Below are 20550 nucleotides of genomic sequence, written 5' to 3'. Positions count from 1 at the left end.
ATGAGTGTAGACAAAGAGCTCTCCAGTAGGTGTACAAAGACATTCAAGGGCCCTTTTCTCAAAAGTGGTGTTACAAGTTTATCAACTTTCAAAGCAGAATTACTTTTCAATTGTTCCTCAACTGTAGTGTGAGATACCATTTTCTAGCAGAGTCTCTACTTTTAAATACAATTTCAAATTTTGCTACATAGGACTGAATCGAGCCGGTTGGTCACATATAGCGATCGACTTTGTGGCTGTGGTAACTAGTGACAACCGCTAAGACCCCAAGCAGAAAATGATGCAACTGTTCCATAATTTCAGCTCATTATTTGAACACATAATTCGCACCTTCAGTCAGCCAGTCCATTTTGAATTTGTGATGAAACTGTTGTCATTTGGCAAGGAATGTAGCTTTGTGTATCCCATCAGTTAGATACGTTTTTAATAGGCATTTATTTCTCTAAGTCCACTCAGCAAGCATTTGTGGAGGGAGCAGTTGGAACGCAATAGAGTAAGTGAGACATGGAAGGGTAAGGGAATTTAGGGAGCAGAATTCTGTGATACTTGGCTTCTTTTTTTTTATGTGTCGCCCAAATGCATATGTACAAATGGAACTCTAGAGTAAAAGCAAATTAACGTAAACCTTCAAGAAAAAATAAAATACACCAAATTGTTGTACAGCTTTTTTTTTTTTATATATATCATCTCTGGTTAAAGGTAAAGTTTTGATGTCTGTTCAAGTACTCGATTACTCATGCCCATCCCTAGCTCACATGGGGAAAATGGCGCAGCACAGCTTCCAGAAAAACAGTCTCTTTCAAACTAGGGATTTCGTGGCTAATTGTGGTAAAACAAGTAATTCTGCTCATAGATTATGGTTTTATGAACTACACATTAACACCACCAGCCCAAAGCGGGAGGTTAAAAAAAATACTTGCATATACTCTGGAACTTTGGCAACTTTAACTATATAATTGAATACTCAGGTGAAAGCCTGTAAACCAAATAAAATGGTTCCATACCGGTTGACCCTTCTGGGGCATTTCTCTGGCTTGATGTCAATGTCGTAGTGGTAGACCTCCAGTTTGGGGATCTCCATCTCAAAGAAGTTGGCCTGCAGTTTGATTGTCCTGCCCATGGTGCCAAAGTCTGGCCGTGAGGGGGGTTTGAACACATACTCTGGCACTGGGGGAGATGGGGGATCTGGATCAGAGGGGTCAGGGGTAGGAAGCAAACAAAGGAACAAGTTAATAACTGTACAGATGGAATGGATTTTGCCTAGTCCCAGATGTGTTTGTGCAGTTTTTCCAACTCCTATGTTCATTATCACAAGTTAGCAAGACACACTGCTCTAGCCTGGTCCCAGGTCTGTTTGTGCTAATGCACAAGATTGTTCTAGAATATTATTATTAGAATTTGAATAGTTGGATGTTCAAAGCATTTAACTGCCATGCTTGAACTATTTGGTTGGTGAGCCCTGACCAAGTTTGGACACCGTATTGAACACCGAAGACTGAAGAGACACACATACACATGGATTTCGTATTGGAGTAATGGCCTGAGAGCACACACTTAATGTGTTGTGAAGTTATGAAATGTAATGTATATAACTGCCTTAATTTAGCTGGACCCCAGGAAGACTAGCTGCTGCCTTGGCAAAACTGGTTCAAAGTCAGTCTTTTCTTTAGCGGTCTGTTAATCCTAGGGATTATGTGTGTTTCCTCAGATAGAAGCTTAGCTATGACGAGAGGGTCAAATTTTCAACTTCTAATCAGCATGTCTAAGAATAACTGGCATCCCACGTGATAACCAGCTTTGTTGTAATAGGTAGACAAGGGGATATCAGACCCCTGAAATTCAGGACATATGATGTAAAACAAGTCCCTTTGGAAAATAATGGTTATTCGGACACGACCCGACTAGAGTTCTAAATAGTAGGCATTTTACAAATGCAAAAAAATGTTTTTATAGTATGTGAATCTTTAAAATGCCTCGCTGTTCTACTCATTTTGGCTTGTCATCTGTTAGAATTCACTGCACACTTTTGAAGAGAATCGTTATTCCTGAGTCTGTTTGACAACAGACGATAATCAGATAAGTGGACGCCCTGTACCTAAATGAATGGTAGGAATCAACACAGTTGGGCATTACATAACGCATCCTCAGGATGGGTGATCCTAGTATCTTGATATGTTACCTACTGCATTAGTTCTTAATAGGACGCAGTAAAATTAGTACACAGTATGTCGTTTTAGTAAGTAGCAGGCAAGACAGATTTCGGACATGGCCGATGTGCACCAGTGCAGTCAGCTGTTGTCCAGTATTTCTTGCCGGTAAACACTACCTAATTGATTCCTAGTTATACATGCCCTATTTTATATCCAATGTCCTTTGCCTGCCAGAATCAAGACATTTAAAGATGTGGGAAGCTCTAAAAGGCTAGCACAGGCAAGCTACTCTTCCTTGCTTTCACAAAATGAAACAAAAAAAATTGCAAATGTTTTGCCAGCGCCCCCTTGTAAATGGTAGTGGGACATCATGTTACCAAAAGCTGTCCGCTGCTCCAAAAATCCCACTCCACCCCTGGACACGCAAGTGAGTAGATCAACGGAATGAAGCTTGTAGTAACCTTAAGAGTGTTTTCACACATACAGTATCAGTCAAAGGTTTGGACACACCTACTCATTCAAGGGTTTCTTTATTTTTTACATTATTTCCACATTGTAGAATAGTGAAGGCATCAAAACTAAGAAAAAAAAAAAGAAAAAAAAAGAAGTGTTAAACAAATCAAAATATGGTATATTTGAGATTCTTCAACGTAGCCACCCTTTGCCTTGACAGCTTCACACACTCTTGGCATTCTCTCAACCAGCTTCACCTGGAATGCTTTTCCAACAGTCTTGAAAGAGTTCCCACATATGCTAGGCACTTGTTGCCTGCTTTTCCTTCACTCTGTGGTCCAGCTCATCCCAAACCATCTCAATTTGGTTGAGGTCAGGTGATTGTGGAGGCCAGAGCATCTGATGCAGCACTCAATCACTCTCCTTCTTGGTCAAATAGCCCTTACACAGCCTGGAAGTGTGTTGGGTCATTGTCCTGTTGAAAAACAAATGATAGTCCCACTACATGCAAACCAGATGGGATGGTGTATTGCTGCAGAATGCTGTGGTAGCCATGCTGGTTAAGTGTGCTTTGAATTCTAAATAAATCAGTGTCACCAGCAAAGCACCCCCACCTCCAAGCTTCAGTGGGAACCACACATGCAGATTTGCTCCGTTCACCCACTCTGCGTCTCACAAAGACACGGCGGTCTGAACCAAAAATCTCAAATTTGGACTCAGACCAAAAGGACAGATTTCCACCAGTCTAATGTCCATTGCTTGCATTTCTTGGTCCAAGCAAGTTTCTTATCATTGGTGTCCTTTAGAAGTGGTTTCTTTGCAGAAATTTGACCATGAAGGCCTGATTCACACAGTCTGTTGATGTTCAAGTAACAGACATATCTCAACTCTGAAGAATTTATTTGGTCTGCAATTTCTGAGTCTGGTAACTAATTAACTTATTTTTTGGAATGCCCTTGAAGAAACATTCAAAGTTCTTGACTGACCATGTCTTAAAGTAATGGACTGTTGTTACTCTTTGCTTATTTGAGCTGTTCTTGCCATAATATGGACTTGGTCTTTTACCAAATAGGGCACTCTTCTGAATATACAAGGGCCCCTACCCTAATTGAAATGCATTCCAGGTGACTACCTCATGAAGCTGGTTAAGAGAATGCCAAGAATGTGCAAAGCTGTCAAGGCAAAGGGTGGATACTATGAAGAATCTCAAATATATATTTAGATTTGTTTAACATGTGTTTACTACATAATTCCATGTGTGTTATTTCATAGTGTTGTTGTCATCTTCACTATTATTCTACAATGTAGAAAATCTTAAAAATGAAGAAAAACCCTGGAATGAGTAGGTGTGTCAAACTTGACTGGTACTGTAGTTCTGAGCAATAGTTGAATCAGTGATTATTTGTTAATTTTTTGGGGTCCGGTTGGTTTCACATTGCCAAATGTCAAACTAAAATGGCTTAACAAATTCATGTTCATACCAGTCATTTGTTTAGAGAAAATTCACATTAAATCCATGTATTATCATTAATCAGCATAACTTGTGTCCCAAACGTTGGAATTCCAACAACCTGCGGGAGGAAACAGCGCAATAGCAGCTCCATCTTATGACCTGAGTAGGCTAAATGCAGTAGCCTATAGCTCCACCCTTTGAGCGACCCACGTTTTGTAATTTTGTAAATTCCCAAGTGCAGATAGTGTGAATATACTAGGGCTGGGACAACACCAGTATCAAGATACTCGTTAGCATTGTAGAAAGGAAACCAAACAGATTTAAATTCTTTAGGAAAACAGCCCTAATGTTTAAGAGAAAGAAAAAAAACATTGTCATCCAGTCACATTTATTTATTTTCCAAGCTATAGCCAGTGCTGAGCGATTAACTGAAATTGTGGTTATTTTCAAAAAAAATTTAACTAATGGACTGGTGTCAGTTCAATTATTTTAATTCCATGTGTTTCTCTCTGTGAGCTCAATGCACACATTGCAGTTTCTCTAGAGATAAATCAGATCCGGCCTGAACTGTGCGATGTAGTAGGGAGTTGTAGTTTTCAACAGGCCAATAGTCTACAGACTTAAGCACCTAAAACTTGGTAATTAACTACGACCATAATCCATTGTGCATCTACATTACATGACCAAGAGTATGTGGACACCTGCTCGTCGAACATCTCATTCTAAAATCATGGGCAATAATATGGAGTTGTTCCCCACTTTTATGCTATAACAGCCTTGAAAGTCACTGAGCTCTTCAGCAAGGCCTTTCTACTGCCAATGTTTGTCTATGGAGATTGCATGGCGGTGTGCTCAATTTTAGAAGCCTGTCAAGCAACAGGTGTGGCTGAAATAGCCACTAATTTGAACGGGTGTCCATATACTTTTGTATAAAATATATCATATTTATTAGGGCACTTGTCCAATCTGCATTTTTTATGACCGTCAGGGAATACAACAACGCTCAATCGTGAGGTGATAAGAGCAGCTGTTGCTTCACGAGGCATATACCTGAAAATACATGGATTATCTTTACAAAGGATAAATGTTCATCCACCTGACAGGTGTGGCATATCAAGACACGGATTAAACAGCATGATCATTACACAGGTGCAACTTGTGCTGGGAACAAAAGGCCACTGTTCCTAGACCGTCATTGAAAATAAGAATTTGTCCTTGCCTAGTTAAATAAAGGTAAAATAAAATTGGATTGCTGACTGCAGAAATGTCCACCAGAGCCTTTGCCAGATAACTGAATGTTCCTTTCTCTACCATAAGCCACCCCCAATGTCATTTTAGAGAATTAGGCAGTATGTCCAACCGGCATCATAACCGCAGATCACGTGTAACCACGCCAGCCCAGGACCCCCACATCAGACTTCTTCACCTGCGGGATTGTCTGAGACCAGCCTCCCGGACATCTGATGAGTATTTGTCTTTAATAAAGCCTTTGTGGGGAAAAACTCATTCTGATTGGCTTGTCTCCCAAGTAGGTGGGCCTGTGCCCTCCCAGGCCCACCCATGGTTGCACTCCTGGCCAGTCATGTGAAATCCCTAGATTAGGGCCCAATTATTTATTTTTTAATTGATTGAATTCCTTATATGAACTGTAACTCAGTAAAATCGTTACATTTTTATTTTTGTTCAGGATACAAAATTGTGATTTTTGCCAGACAGCATAGGCAGAAGCTCTAGAGATGAGATGCTAACTTGGAATGAAATAAAGTCAAATAAAACAAATCTAATATACACAATTTAAATATTTTATTCAAGCGAATAAATGGTTAATAAGTGACAAGTAAATGGGCAGTCACTACCATCATGGGACTTCAATTGTTTTATTCTGTGTTACAGCATTCAACCCACAACACAATTAATGTTAAACAAAAATACACCCCGATTTGTTATTTATTTTTATAATCTAACATAAACCTCAAAATGCACTAGTCGCACAACACTAGCTATAGCACCCAATATTTTACATACAGCAGATTATTAAAGGACCAAAGAGCTTGTTCTGCTTTGCATTTTCATTTTTGCCATGGAAAAAAATATTGCGATACTGGTATCGTCACAGCCCTGGTTCACACCAGTCCAAACAAACCGAACTAAAGGGGGGGAAACATGCCACAGTTCTGAAAAGTCACTCCAAACTAATTTAGTGTTAAAGTACCCCAAGATTGGTGTGAAAGAAGCTTACCAGAGCCAATTGACCCCGAGGAGTGAGGTGGTTCAAGCATCTCAGCAGCTAGAAGAGAAAAACATTTGTCAATTGACATGACTCACAATGATTAAAATGAAGGCTGCATGGATCACAAAATGTTCTGTAATATTCTTAGAACTTCCTCCTATTCATAATGCCCAAATAAAACCTTGTCACTTCATTCTCCATGTTCATTTTCCTGCCCTATAGTTTATTGCTGCATAGATAGCAACTACAGACCCTACCAGTACGCTTGTTTACTCGATGGAGTAGTGTGGATAAAGGTACAATTTGGACTACAGTGGAATCCCTCATCCCTGCATTGAGGTAGGATTTCCAACCCATCCATTGTACCTGCTTGCATCTTCTGGCACACTAACTACCCATTTCCAAATGCCTCACCCTCTTATCAGCCTTAGAACAGAATCATGTACAACTGCTGAGCCAATTTTTCAGCTTCCTTATCAACAAGTACACACCAGCAGCTCAGCAACCTGGCAATCTGACCACTCCTAAAACCAACCATCTTCCTGAAACTGGTCTCCATCATTCTCAGTAAGTGAAGGATTGGAAATAATTAACTGGATATAGTCAACCAGTGTATCAGTGGTGCAACCTTATTTTCTAGCAAATATTCATTTTCACATAACTGGCTCCACTTTGAACAACTTAAGAGTAATGAAAAATTACCCACTAGTAGTATAGCATAAAATATCTGTTGGCTAACGCTACTCGTCACCATCGATGCTTTCCCCAACCTAAATACCAGGCCATGTTCCCACCTGCACAAACTAAAACAGCATGTTAGGAGAGGATATTTTCTTTAATTGGCCTTCACTTAATGGCATTTTGTTAGTGATCAAACAACTAGTTCCCCATTCTCAATTTCAACTTAATATCTAGTTAAATGTAGCTAGCGAATGATGCACAACTTAAGTATTGTTGCTAGCTCAATTATATTGCAAGCTGACTGGTCTCCATAATGGTAGCTAACGGCAAATAGAATAACTCGGTGCCAACAGTCTCCAAAATGTAGCGGGTTAGTCAGCTAGCAAGTTAAACAACAATCAATGGTTAACAGGTAGCTAACTAATTCATTAGAACGCAAACCAAGTTAGCTAGCTAACATTTGAAAAGGTTAACAAGCCGCCGTTGGATAACAAGGCGACTGCCCGTTAGCAGGCTAACGTTAGCTAGTTTACTAAAAATGAGTTCCTCTGAGCTAGCTCGGTAGCTAGCTACTGGCCAACCATCTATTATTTTAAATATAAAAAATATATATATTTGGACAAAATGTCTCCTGCTTTAGGATTGGACTTGAACAAGATTGAAGTTAATCGACTTCCAACTATCGTTAGCCAGGTCAACAGGCTTAGCTAACATTAGTTAACTAGCTAACAACAACAGGCCATGCAAACGGTGGCAAGGCTTGCTAACGCGAGATCTAGCTAGCTACTTAGGGACAAAATGTTAAACTGAGCTTGGCGAACAATGTTACAAAATGAAAACAAAACCGTGTAAATGATTAGAGGCCCCAAAAGCCAAACTATCACTATCAGCACATTTATTCGCTATCCGTCTTGCTAACTAGCAAAATGCTAAACTTACCTCCAGCTGCTCCACTGGAATACATTTTATCGGTTGTTCAGCGTGCACTCTGTGGTCGTACGTACGGGTACTCCACTTTTCCTAAACGTCGCCAAAATACATACGTAAATGGGTACTATATATATATAAAACAGTGTGGGTGGCTCGGTTAGGAAGTGGAATGTTTTAGCCAAGCAGTAAATTGCAACACCACGAGAGCGTTATCATCCTCGGCACGGCACCATCCCCCCAACACAAACCGGAGCTATGCCGAGAGAGGCTAGGGAAGGATCTGTGTGATGTCACACAGTCCACTCTCTTATCCCCGCGCGGTCTTTCCTTGGATCGTGTTCATTTTACAACATTGCGAAATTCAGAGGAAGATGAATCAACCAAAGTGCAATGAATGTATTTAATTTGGTCCCTGTAAACACTACAATATTAAAATAGCTGTAACGTTACCAACCAAATGTGTAATTTTACTTCATTTGGCCACTGCCGAATGCACTGGAAGAAGAAACAGCAGTCATTTTCGGGGCATGTTGTATTTGAAATAAATGCTCACTGATAAACCCATCTCGTGGACTCCACAAAAGTCCTGCGAACTATCTTAACATTCATTATTGTTACTGGATGATTTTGTATTGGTGTAGCTAGTAGGACAAAGCAGCCCAGCCTTCTCATGCCATATGTCCTATGTCCCCCTACTTATCCTCCTCAAATATGGGCTCCCGAGTGGCGCAACGGACTAAGGTGCTGCATCTCATTGTTAGAGGTGTCACCACAGGCACCCTGGTTCAAATACAGACCTTATATCCAGGCTGTGTAGGCTGTCATTGTAAATAAGAATTTGTTCTTAACCAATTTGCCTAGTTAGTTAAATAAATAACAACTGTGTCTTGACCAGTAGGGGCAGCCTAACATTTAGGGGCCTTTAGAGTTTAGGGGCCCAGCCAACTACTCAAAAAAATTCACTTCCATTTGTAAACTTAGGCCAACCAAAAAGAGATCAACATCAATGGAGTGGCAGGTGGCCTAGAGGTTGGAGAGACAAACCAGTAGCCAGAAATTTCTGAAAAAATACAGAACTGAATTTGCAACCTGCTGTGGGCTGCTGCATTTTACCCCTGGCACCATTTCCTGCCATTGTGCCATTGAGCAAGGCACTTAAACTGCTCTTGTTCCAGGCGTGCTACTCCCTGGTGGCTAACCGTGTGCCTCTCCAAGGGTGTGTATTTGGTGGGGTTGAGATAGACATATTTCTGTATTTCACAAAATGGACACTAATCCATTCGATTCTATTCAGAGGACTCATCCCATTAACTTATTAGGTCAATATGAACAATCAAATCCAATCATTAGACTACCTCATAGGCCTATTTACACTTCACTCCATAAGTATTTGGACAGTGAAGTTACATTTTGTTATCTTTCTCTATACTCCAGCATTTTAGAATTGAGCTAGAATGTTTCATATTAGGTGACAGTACAGAATATCACCTTTTATTAGAGGATATTTTCATACATATAGTATGTGGCGAAGACGTGGATGTCGATTATGGCAGCCCCCCGCAACTCTCTGATTCAGAGGGGTTGGGTTAAATGCGGAAGACACATTTCTGTTGAATGCATTCAGTTTTACTACTGACTAGGTATCCCCCTTTCCTATCTGTTTTACCATTTAGAAATGAAAGCACTTTATGTATCTAGTCTCCCCATTTGAAGTATTTCAAATCAAAATCAAATGTATTTATATAGCCCTTCGTACATCAGCTGATATCTCAAAGTGCTGTACAGAAACCCAGCCTAAAACCCCAAACAGCAAGCAATGCAGGTGTAGAAGCACGGTGGCTAGGAAAAACTCCCTAGAAAGGCCAAAACCTAGGAAGAAACCTAGAGAGGAACCAGGCTATGTGGGGTGGCCAGTCCTCTTCTGGCTGTGCCGGGTGGAGATTATAACAGAACATGGCCAAGATGTTCAAATGTTCATAAATGACCAGCATGGTCCAATAATAATAAGGCAGAACAGTTGAAACTGGAGCAGCAGCACAGCCAGGTGGACTGGGGACAGCAAGGAGTCATCATGTCAGGTAGTCCTGAGGCATGGTCCTAGGGCTCAGGTCCTCCGAGAGAGAGAAAGAAAGAGAGAATTAGAGAGAGCATACTTAAATTCACACAGGACACCGGATAGGACAGGCGAAGTACTCCAGATATAACAAACTGACCCTAGCCCCCCGACACAAACTACTGCACATAAATACTGGAGGCTGAGACAGGAGGGGTCAGGAGACACTGTGGCCCCATCCGATGATACCCCCGGACAGGGCCAAACAGGAACCATATAACCCCACCCACTTTGCCAAAGCACAGCCCCCACACGACTAGAGGGATATCTTCAACCACCAACTTACCATCCTGAGACAAGGCGGAGTATAGCCCACAAAGATCTCCGCCACGGCACAACCCAAGGGGGGGCGCCAACCCAGACAGGAAGATCACATCAGTGAATCAACCCACTCAGGTGACGCACCCCTTCCAGGGACGGCATGAGAGAGCCCCAGTAAGCCAGTGACTCAGCCCCTGTAATAGGGTTAGAGGCAGAGAATCCCAGTGGAAAGAGGGGAACCGGCCAGGCAGAGACAGCAAGGGAGGTTCGTTGCTCCAGAGCCTTTCCGTTCACCTTCACACTCCTGGGCCAGACTACACTCAATCATATGACCCACGGAAGAGATGAGTCTTCAGTAAAGACTTAAAGTTTGAGACCGAGTTTGCGTCTCTCACATGGGTAGGCAGACCATTCCATAAAAATGGAGCTCTATAGGAGAAGGCCCTGCCTCCAGCTGTTTGCTTAGAAATTCTAGGGACAATTAGGAGGCCTGCGTCTTGTGACCGTAGCGTACGTGTAGGTATATACGGCTGGACCAAATCAGAGAGATAGGTAGGAGCAAGCCCATGTCATGCTTTGTATGTTAGCAGTAAAACCTTGAAATCAGCCCTTGCCTTGAGAGGAAGCCAGTGTAGGGAGGCTAGCTAGCACTGGAGTAATATGATCAAATTTTGGGGTTCTAGTCAGGATTCTAGCAGCCGTATTTAGCACTAACTGAAGTTTATTTAGTGCTTTATCCGGGTAGCCGGAAAGTAGAGCATTGCAGTAGTCTAACCTAGAAGTAACAAAAGCATGGATTCATTTTTCTGCATCATTTTTGGAGAGAACGTTTCTGATTTTTGCAATGTTACGTAGATGGAAAAAAGCTGTCCTTGAAACAGTCTTGATGTGTTCGTCAAAAGAGAGATCAGGGTCCAGAGTAACGCCGAGGTCCTTCACAGTTTTATTTGAGACGACTGTACAACCATTAAGATGAATTGTCAGATTCAACAGAAGATCTCTTTGTTTCTTGGGACCTAGAACAAGCATCTCTGTTTTGTCCGAGTTTAAAAGTAGAAAGTTTGCAGCCATCCACTTCCTTATGTCTGAAACACAGGCTTCTAGCGAGGGCAATTTTGGGGCTTCACCATGTTTCATTGAAATGTACAGCTGTGTGTCATCCGCATAGCAGTGAAAGTTAACATTATGTTTTCGAATGACATCCCCAAGAGGTAAAATATATAGTGAAAACAATAGTGGTCCTAAAACGGAACCTTGAGGAACACCGAAATGTACAGTTTACAGTTGATTTGTCAGAGGACAAACCATTCACAGAGACAAACTGATAGATAAGATCTAAACCAGGCCAGAACTTGTCCGTGTAGACCAATTTGGGTTTCCAATCTCTCCAAAAAAATGTGGTGATCGATGGTATCAAAAGCAGCACTAAGGTCTAGGAGCACAAGGACAGATGCAGAGCCTCGGTCTGATGCTATTAAAATGTCATTTACCACCTTCACAAGTGCAGTCTCAGTGCTATGATGGGGTCTAAAACCAGACTGAAGCATTTCGTATACGTTGTTTGTCTTCAGGAAGGCAGTGAGTTGCTGCGCAACAGCCTTTTCTAATGTTTTTGAGAGGAATGGAAGATTCAATATAGGCCGATCGTTTTTTATATTTTCTGGGTCAAGGTTTGGCTTTTTCAGGAGAGGCTTTATTACTGCCACTTTTAGTGAGTTTGGTACACATCCGGTGGATAGAGAGCCATTTATTATGTTCAACATAGGAGGGCCGAGCACAGGAAGCAGCACTTTCAGTAGTTTAGTTGGAATAGGGTCCAGTATGCAGCTTGAAGGTTTAGAGGCCAAGTATTTGAATAAATTAACTTATTGTGTATTAAAGGAGTCAACATTTTAAGTGTTTAGTCCCATATTTCTATCAAGCAATGATTACGTCAAGCTTGTGACTTTACAAACTCGTTGGATGCATTTGCAGTTGATTATGCTTTGGATTATGTTTTTCCCAATAGGAACAGAATAATGTCCTGTGCCAATTTGGTACCCGTTTTATTGTAAGTAAGAATAAACTCAGCAAAAAAAGAAACGTCCTCTTACTGTCAACTGCGTTTATTTTCAGAAAACTTAACATGTGTAAATATTTGTATGAACATAGCAAGATTCAACAAATGAGACATAAACTGAACAAGTTCCACAGACATGTGACTAACACAAAAAGTAACAGTCAGTATCTGGTGTGGCCACCAGCTGCATTAAGTACTGCAGTGCTTCTCCTCCTAACACTTTAAATATTGCATGTATATTTTAGTTCAGTATACATTAATGTGGATGCTACCATGATTATGGACAATCATGAATAATGATGAGTGAGAAGGTTACAGAGGCACAAAGATTATACCCCCCCCCCCCCTCCTCCAATTTTTATTTTATATTATTTTATTTTATTTAACTAGGCATGTGGTCATCCTGTCTGGGTTGGCGCCCCCCCTTGGGTTGTGCCATGACGGAGATCTTTGTGGGCTATACTCGGCCCTGTCTCAGGATGGTAAGTTGGTGGTTGAAGATATCCCTCTAGTGGTGTGGGGGCTGTGCTTTGGCAAAGTGGGTGGGGTTATATCCTTCCTGTTTGGCCCTGTCCAGGGGTGTCCTCGGATGGGTCCACAGTGTCTCCTGACCCCTCCTGTCTCAGCCTCCAGTATTTATGCTGCAGTAGTTTATGTGTCGGGGGGCTAGGGTCAGTTTGTTATATCTGGAGTACTTCTCCTGTCCTATTCGGTGTCCTGTGTGAATCTAAGTGTGCGTTCTCTAATTCTCTCCTTCTCTCTTTCTTTCTCTCTCTCGGAGGACCTGAGCCCTAGGACCATGCCCCAGGATTACCTGACATGATGACTCCTTGCTGTCCCCAGTCCACCTGGCCGTGCAGCTGCTCCAGTTTCAACTGTTCTGCCTTCTTATTATTCGAACATGCTGGTCATTTATGAACATTTGAACATCTTGGCCATGTTCTGTTATAATCTCCACCCGGCACAGCCAGAAGAGGACTGGCCACCCCACATAGCCTGGTTCCTCTCTAGGTTTTTTCCTAGGTTTTGGCCTTTCTAGGGAGTTTTTCCTAGCCACCGTGCTTCTACTCCTGCATTGCTTGCTGTTTGGGGTTTTAGGCTGGGTTTCTGTACAGCACTTTGAGATATCAGCTGATGTACGAAGGGCTATATAAATAAATTTGATTTGATTTGATTTGAAGTCAGTTAAAAACAAATTCTTATTTTCAATGACGGCCTAGGAACAGTGGGTTAACTGCCTGTTCTGGGGCAGAATGACAGATTTGTACCTTGTCAGCTCGGGGATTTGAACTTGCAACCTTTCGGTTACTAGTCCAACACTAGTGGTTAATGATAATCTCCCCTGTTAGGTAATGGTGAAAAGTTTGCATGTTTTGTTGTAGCCTCTGAATGGCATCTCACTCATTAGGCCTATTCATTTTTCATGACATTATCAGGATTCATGTAGAAATGTTCAGAAACATCTTTATTACAGACTTAAAAAGAAAAATACTCGTCATCATTCACCATTCAGTTAATATTGGGCAACAATTCTGAACGGTAAAACATATATGTATGGAAATACCCTCAAATAAAGTTAACATTCGGTACTGTCGCCTCATATGAAACGTTTGATCTCAAATCCAAAATGCTGGATGGAGTTGGTCTACAATGAATAGACCTATAAACAATTAAAGAACTTCATTATTTTGGATTTGGCATTTTTTTGTCTTTATTGATTGATTACATACAGTCTACAACAATAGCCTACTACGTTGAGTATCCGGCTACAAATGATGCCCGGTCCCCAAATATTTTCTTGGAATGTCTTGTCGCGTGTGGCTGACGCTAATTCCACTGCGTCGCACCAAGTAATGATTACGTTCCCTCATTCACCACCGAGCGGCGCCATTTTACTACAATACGCACGTTGTTCAGTTGCGTGCAACATCCACAGAGCTAAGTGAACATAGTGCAAAAAAAAAAAAATGTTGTCTGTTTCCGTTGTTTCAATGCATTTTCGGTGTGGTTAAACGTGGCCGTTGTTGAGGGACAAATAATCGAGTTTAATTAGGTAGTTTCCATAGATTTTCACCGTGGTAAGAGAAATGTGTGATATAGCCTAATAATACATTTTCTGCAGAAATGTTCATCTTTATGACGATGAGGTAGACCTTGCAGTGACGTTAAAACTAACATAGACCTACACATGAATGGGCGTATAGGCCTTTAGGCTGACAATATGGGGTAAAATCACACAAAAACACTTGTTTCTTCTTCATTTATGAATATGCAAGGAAAACACAGATCTAGTTTTATCTGTTCGTTGCATCACCTGCATTTTATGTTGTGGCAATCGAAACTGTTTAATTTCTGTCTCTGCATTAAGTCCAATCATGAGACATTTTAAGATAAATACTGTAGTAATTTCATTTTTTTGTTTCGTTTCTTGTCGAAAACGGAATTATTAATGGCAGGCAACACAACAGTCGTAATGTTTTAATGCTGAAGCTCATGATAGACTGATATATTCTTGTGGACGTTTTGGAAACTGCAATTTACCACCCTAAAATGTCAATCGATGACATGACACCCAGTTTAATTGCCCGTTTTGATTGATAGTAAAAACACAACAAAGTAGCCTGAGTCGTATATCGCCTATGGCAAACTGGTCGAGCGAGTTGGGGTGTATGCTGTCTGCGCGCCTTGGCCAATGGAACCAGATCCTCCCTGCAGTGCGTAAGAGCGCAATTTAGGATTTAACCAAGTCTTTGCTGAGGGGCTGGCAGAAGTTCGAGAGACCCCGTCGGTGTAAGCACATATCACACAATGCCAGTGTAGTCTTCAGTCAGTCTTTCAGACGTCTCATTGGAGTTAGACTGCCACTTAACGTTGCTGCTTTCGAACTATGACTGGAGTATTCGACCGAAGGATTCCGAGTTTCAAACCTGCCGACTTCCAGAACCCTTTTCAGGTTTCCACCACAATGCACCACCCGTCTCAGGAATCCCCTACGCTACCCGAGTCTACGGCCACGGATTCTGGCTACTATAGCCCGGCTGGAGCAGTGCACCATGGCTATTGTTCGCCTAATTCCACCTCGTATGGGAAACCTCTCAATGCCTATCAATACCAGTACCACGGCGTAAACGGATCTGCGGGAAATTACCCTGCAAAAACATACCCAGACTACAGCGCATACACAGCCTCTGCTTACCATCAATATGCTGGAACTTATAGCAGAGTACAACCACAACCATTAAGTCCGCAAGGTAATTACACAATGTTTTATTGTATTTGTATTAGGCTATTATTATTATTGAATCAAATTTGTGTTGTGTTCGACCTCACACGATTTTTACATGCGTGTATTTCAAACTGGGGTAGGTAGGCTATTTTTCCATCATGGTAAAATTCTTTAAATCAAATTTGGGTAAAGGGGCACAAAGTTTTGACGGAAGTTATTCTGTAAAAAGGACGTACTTTTCCTTTACCAGTTAGATTCTTTGCGAGACGCATTAGCTTCGATATCCGCTTATAAATCGACAGACGTCCTCTTGATTTGACCGCTCTGAAATAGATGCAATAACCAGGAAATATGACTGTGTTATGCAAATACTTTGTTAGTACACCACATATAAAGCAATTGATTTCTTTCTTTCAGAAAAAGAAGTAGCAGAACCTGAAGTGAGGATGGTAAACGGAAAGCCCAAGAAAGTCAGAAAACCACGGACAATCTACTCCAGTTTTCAGCTAGCTGCCCTGCAGCGGAGATTTCAGAACACACAGTACCTCGCGCTGCCAGAGAGAGCAGAGCTCGCGGCTTCGTTGGGACTCACGCAAACGCAGGTAAATAGGTTACTTTTCTAAATGTCATTGAGTGTTCATTTTCATTCTGTTCTAGTTTTTTAAATCAAAATGATCAGTTCAAATTTGCATTGTGTTTACAATATACATGTAATGCGTAAAGTGTGCGTAATAAATTCTTTAACAATTATTGAAAGCTTAATTCATATGCATACTTTTGTATAATGGCATTTTGGGATGTTAATATGATGTTATTTATTAACTCACTTTGACATATTTCTCATCCATCCCCAGGTCAAAATCTGGTTCCAGAACAAAAGGTCGAAACTGAAGAAAATTATGAAGAATGGTGAGCTTCCACCGGAACACAGTCCGAGCTCCAGCGACCCTATGGCATGCAACTCTCCGCAGTCCCCCGCCGTCTGGGACACGCATGGCCCGTCCAGGCCTCACAGCCACCAGGCGCAGAACATCAACCCCGCGGCCTCCACCTTTTTGGAAAACTCCGCATCTTGGTACTCCACGGCTGGTGCCATGAATTCTCACCTCCAGGCCCCCAACTCGATACAGCACTCTTTGGTTCTTGGATCTGGGACGTTATACTGAAACCCAGTTCAACAAATATTTACATTGTATGGGACTCGTGTTTAAAATGTCCAGAGGAATATGCAATGTATTGATGACAGTCATAGAAGAACGTGTATAATGTGTAAATGTGTGCATGTAATTTATTGCATTTTGGAAGACAAATTAAACGTTTTAAACCGACAATGCAACCCAGAGACTTTTAATGACACCCTCCTGAATTATGACTTAGACAAAAACAATTGCTGATAGCCTACCCACAAGTCCTCCCTCATGATTAGGCTATTCGCACTGAAAATCAATGACACCGTAATATTACAAAATTTGCCCATATTCTGAGATACTTTAAATACATGTACAGATCAAACTCGAGATAAATTGCCTGGGCTGTCTGCGTGACATATTTGGTCAGTTGTGCACATTTGTGATTGACTTTAAATATTAATTTGGGGACAAAACTATCAACACGGAGATGGGTATACTGACCTTAAGCTATAGGCCTACAATTAGGCTATTTTTCATTTTCAACAAGTCGGAATTCTCAGGGGGAGTTACCTGCTGGTATGCCAAAAGGTTAGGCTAGATTTGTTTTGTGTCATGTAATGTAGTTTTTCATGTTTAGTACTACAACCTGTTTTATGGTTATGCGCATATTACATGCCCAGAGTACATTATGTTTTGAGCGGATCCATAACGGACTAAAACAGAACCGTATCCAAGAGAGCATCATAGTTTATGATAGTTTATTGGTTTTGACATCCAGTTACATGTGGATGAATTGATTGCAGGTATAGGCCTATTGATGTTCCTCTGAAAGACAAATATTCAAGGCCTGGTATGCTGTTGTTACTACTTTATTAAACAGTCATAACAAAACATATTATTTAGTTTTTTCTTGTTGTCCGTGGTGATCGAGATGTAAACCAAACAAAATAATCAATAATTCACACGATTTAAATCAGATTATTGTAAAGATACAGACATTGTTGTTGATACTATTTTCTTGCAGGTTAATTCTAGTATACATGTATTATTATGCCTATTATTTAAATCATGTTAGCACATTTCAGTCTCGTGTTTTGGAGTTGCATATGGATTCCAACCTCCCCCAAAGAATATGGGTGTCCGTCTGGCAGACAGTCTGCAGCCGTGCTCTCTTTTTGTGCCCTAGAATTAGTTCCTTTGACTGGCAGAGAGGAGGCGAATGGGCGGTACGAAGATCTGAGACAATTTACATTCCTGTGGGGGCAAACCGGCTCCAGAGCTCTGCCACTCCCGGCCACAGCCCACCTCCGTCAGACCTTCCGGGTAAAATAAAATCTTCAACATTTGAACATATCATTAGCTACCAGCAGTAGGCCTCCTACAACGAGTGTTGCCACTGAATATCACTAAACAAACTATACTCCACTGAAGCGAAAATCAAGGCCTATGAATGTGTTGTAATTGGGTTCTTGTTCCAGACTTTACATAAAACAGGTTATCATTATGCATATACACACACACACACACACACACACACACACACACACACACACACACACACACACACACACACACACACACACACACACACACACACACACACACACACACACACACACACACACACACACACACACACACACACACAGGGAGAGGACACGTTTACCACAAACTACATCTGGCCTGGAAACAAAATAATGTTGCGAAGCATCTGACCTAAGGATATCAATGCATAATACACAATACACCAATGTTAACATGGTGTGCATGCAACTGAATGCCCGTCTCCTCTGATTTTCCCATGGACCTGACTGTCCTGGCTGAATATAGCCGTAGCAAACAACTAATGCACTTGGGAATGTTCAGCTGAAATCATTGGTTTGCTGAACGCTAATCCGAAACCTCGACGTAGTGCACGTGGTCCCATAATTACAGTGCCAGTGCTCGAGAACTCTACGTTTGATTTTCATATTACTGTTTATGCCCCCTCCGCCCCCCGTCCCCCAACACACACACACACACACACACACACACACACACACACACACACACACACACACACACACACACACACACACACACACACACACACACACACACGCCGAGACACGCACACGCACGCACACACGCACCATGCCATTATATCAAGAGCCCCGTTAAATTCCAACTGAACATGTTCCACTCCCCTACAAATCGAGTCTAAATAATGACAGTTAGCTTTACTGGACAGCTTCAACCGTAACACTCAAAAATAATTATACTCCAGGATTAGGCCTCCATTATCATAATCTGGACATTGACAATTATCTATAATTTGCAAAGATGCGCTTGCTTCTTGATTGCAGAATGCTTTTTTTCTAGCTCACCATCACTAAACAGTGACAGTAATAACAGCTAATTTTGCAGGCAATATATAAGAGGTACCGTGTTCAAGCACTTTCACACCTGGATATGCTTACTCAACCACGAGCACTAGAACCGTGTACTGTTGCAGACAGTGTTCCCATTCGAAGTCCAACCTTTTTGACCACTGCTAACACTATTGTAGGCTAAAGAATCATATGAAGGTAAGGCGGTTTTTTCTCTGTGAATCACTTGATGAAAGATTGTTGGATACTTACTTTAGAATTTTTAAATACCGATTGCATTTGTTTTGTATAGCCTAGGCTAAAGGCTTTAACCTACCTTATTTTAGGTTATTTAGGTTATAAATAACCAATGTCTTACGCGCTAAATAAAACAACGAAAATTGATAAAATCTGAGAAGCATGCGTTCAACACTAGCCCGTAAATATTGACTTTGACTTTCATTCTAGCCTATGTATTTGTCAGGCGTTCTTGATTGCAATTGATTATGAAATCTGAATTGGCAAAGGCTCTCTTTGCATATAGGCCTATGGAAATAACATTGTCTTGTTGTTATTTCCATAGGCCTATATGCAAAGAGAACCTTTGCCAATTCAGATTTCATAATCAATTGCAATCAAGAAGCCAAACTGATCAAATATGATCAGGTTATCCTGGAACATATTGCATCAATCTATATCTTGGCCAGAAAACCACACAGGAGTGTTGTCATCTCCCTCCCTCCCTCCCTTATCCCCCCCCCCCCCCTTCTAGCTCTAGTTCTGATTGTCTCATTGTGTCTTCTGTTCCCTCTGTCACTTCCAGCCGCTTTATATCTGAGCTCTATATTTTTGTTCATATAATATGAATCAATTGAGTTACATAATATTAAACCTGTGCATTGTTTGAGCCTTTTCACAGTTCTGATGCATATTGACTCTTCCTATTGCAACGATGTTCAAAATAGCCTTTAAAATGCATGACAGATTTATGACGATATAAGCTTATTTATTGTAAAAGCTAGTGATTTGCGGGCAGTCCTTTGGGTGTGAAAATACTTTGGTAGAAGAAATCCCGCACACCACGCACTTTTCTGCTTTACGAGTTACTCTCGGTAAATATAGGAACTTTTTAAGTGAAAGGTTGTTTACGAGAGTTTGGGCAATAAATCAGACTATATATATATATATTTGCAAATATAGGCATATAGATATGGTGGTGATAGGGCCTGTAGGTTTTAGTTAAGTGGGGCCCATGCAGGTAAACTGTGTGCCAGTGGGGCATCCACGATTTGACAGCTGCAGACACTTTCACATTCTTCTTTTCAACATTGTAATTTCACATAATATCCCAAACGTTCACTGCTCTCAGCAATTTGTATATGAATAACCTAATAATTTCCCTCTTTTGTTCCGTCTGTGCTACCTCAAATCCAAATAAAGATGCCTTTTAGTATTAAAAGTGGTAGAAAATTACAGGTAATTATCTTTGACGGTAAAAACGTTGTAATCAGCGGGC

The 20550-nt window shown here is 41.2% G+C and overlaps 2 protein-coding genes across 15 annotated transcripts in view; one reads left to right on the top strand and one right to left on the bottom strand.

Moving 5' to 3' along the window:
* The window catches only part of LOC109903376 (protein argonaute-2), a 29568-nt gene extending 21375 nt beyond the window's left edge, over nt 1–8193 (bottom strand). For 5 of the 14 annotated variants that reach the window (XM_020500037.2, XM_020500038.2, XM_020500040.2 and 2 more), the window contains exons 1-3: nt 7907–8182; nt 6296–6343; nt 1005–1200 (exon numbers count right to left, since the gene is read on the bottom strand). In XM_020500037.2, the coding sequence (XP_020355626.1) occupies nt 1005–1200; nt 6296–6343; nt 7907–7931 (269 nt within the window). In that variant the 5' untranslated portion in view covers nt 7932–8182. Of the gene's footprint in view, nt 1–1004; nt 1201–6295; nt 6344–7906 lie in introns of all 14 variants that reach the window. The other 9 variants (XM_031788924.1, XM_020500041.2, XM_031788917.1 and 6 more) reach the window with 4 other exon arrangements.
* A 6577-nt stretch (nt 8194–14770) lies between these two features.
* On the top strand, nt 14771–17579 carry LOC109904658 (homeobox protein Dlx5a). The gene is made up of 3 exons (XM_020501843.2): nt 14771–15581; nt 15974–16158; nt 16411–17579. Exons 1-3 carry the CDS (start codon nt 15218–15220, stop codon nt 16720–16722), a joined length of 861 nt encoding a protein of 286 aa, XP_020357432.1. The 5' UTR covers nt 14771–15217; the 3' UTR covers nt 16723–17579.
* Nucleotides 17580–20550: the final 2971 nt, after the last annotated feature.

This window comes from Oncorhynchus kisutch, linkage group LG14 (assembly GCF_002021735.2).
Source record: "Oncorhynchus kisutch isolate 150728-3 linkage group LG14, Okis_V2, whole genome shotgun sequence".
NCBI lineage: Eukaryota > Metazoa > Chordata > Actinopteri > Salmoniformes > Salmonidae > Oncorhynchus > Oncorhynchus kisutch.
The sequence above is the reverse complement of the archived record's forward strand: the minus strand, read 5'-3'. Positions and strand labels throughout refer to the sequence as shown.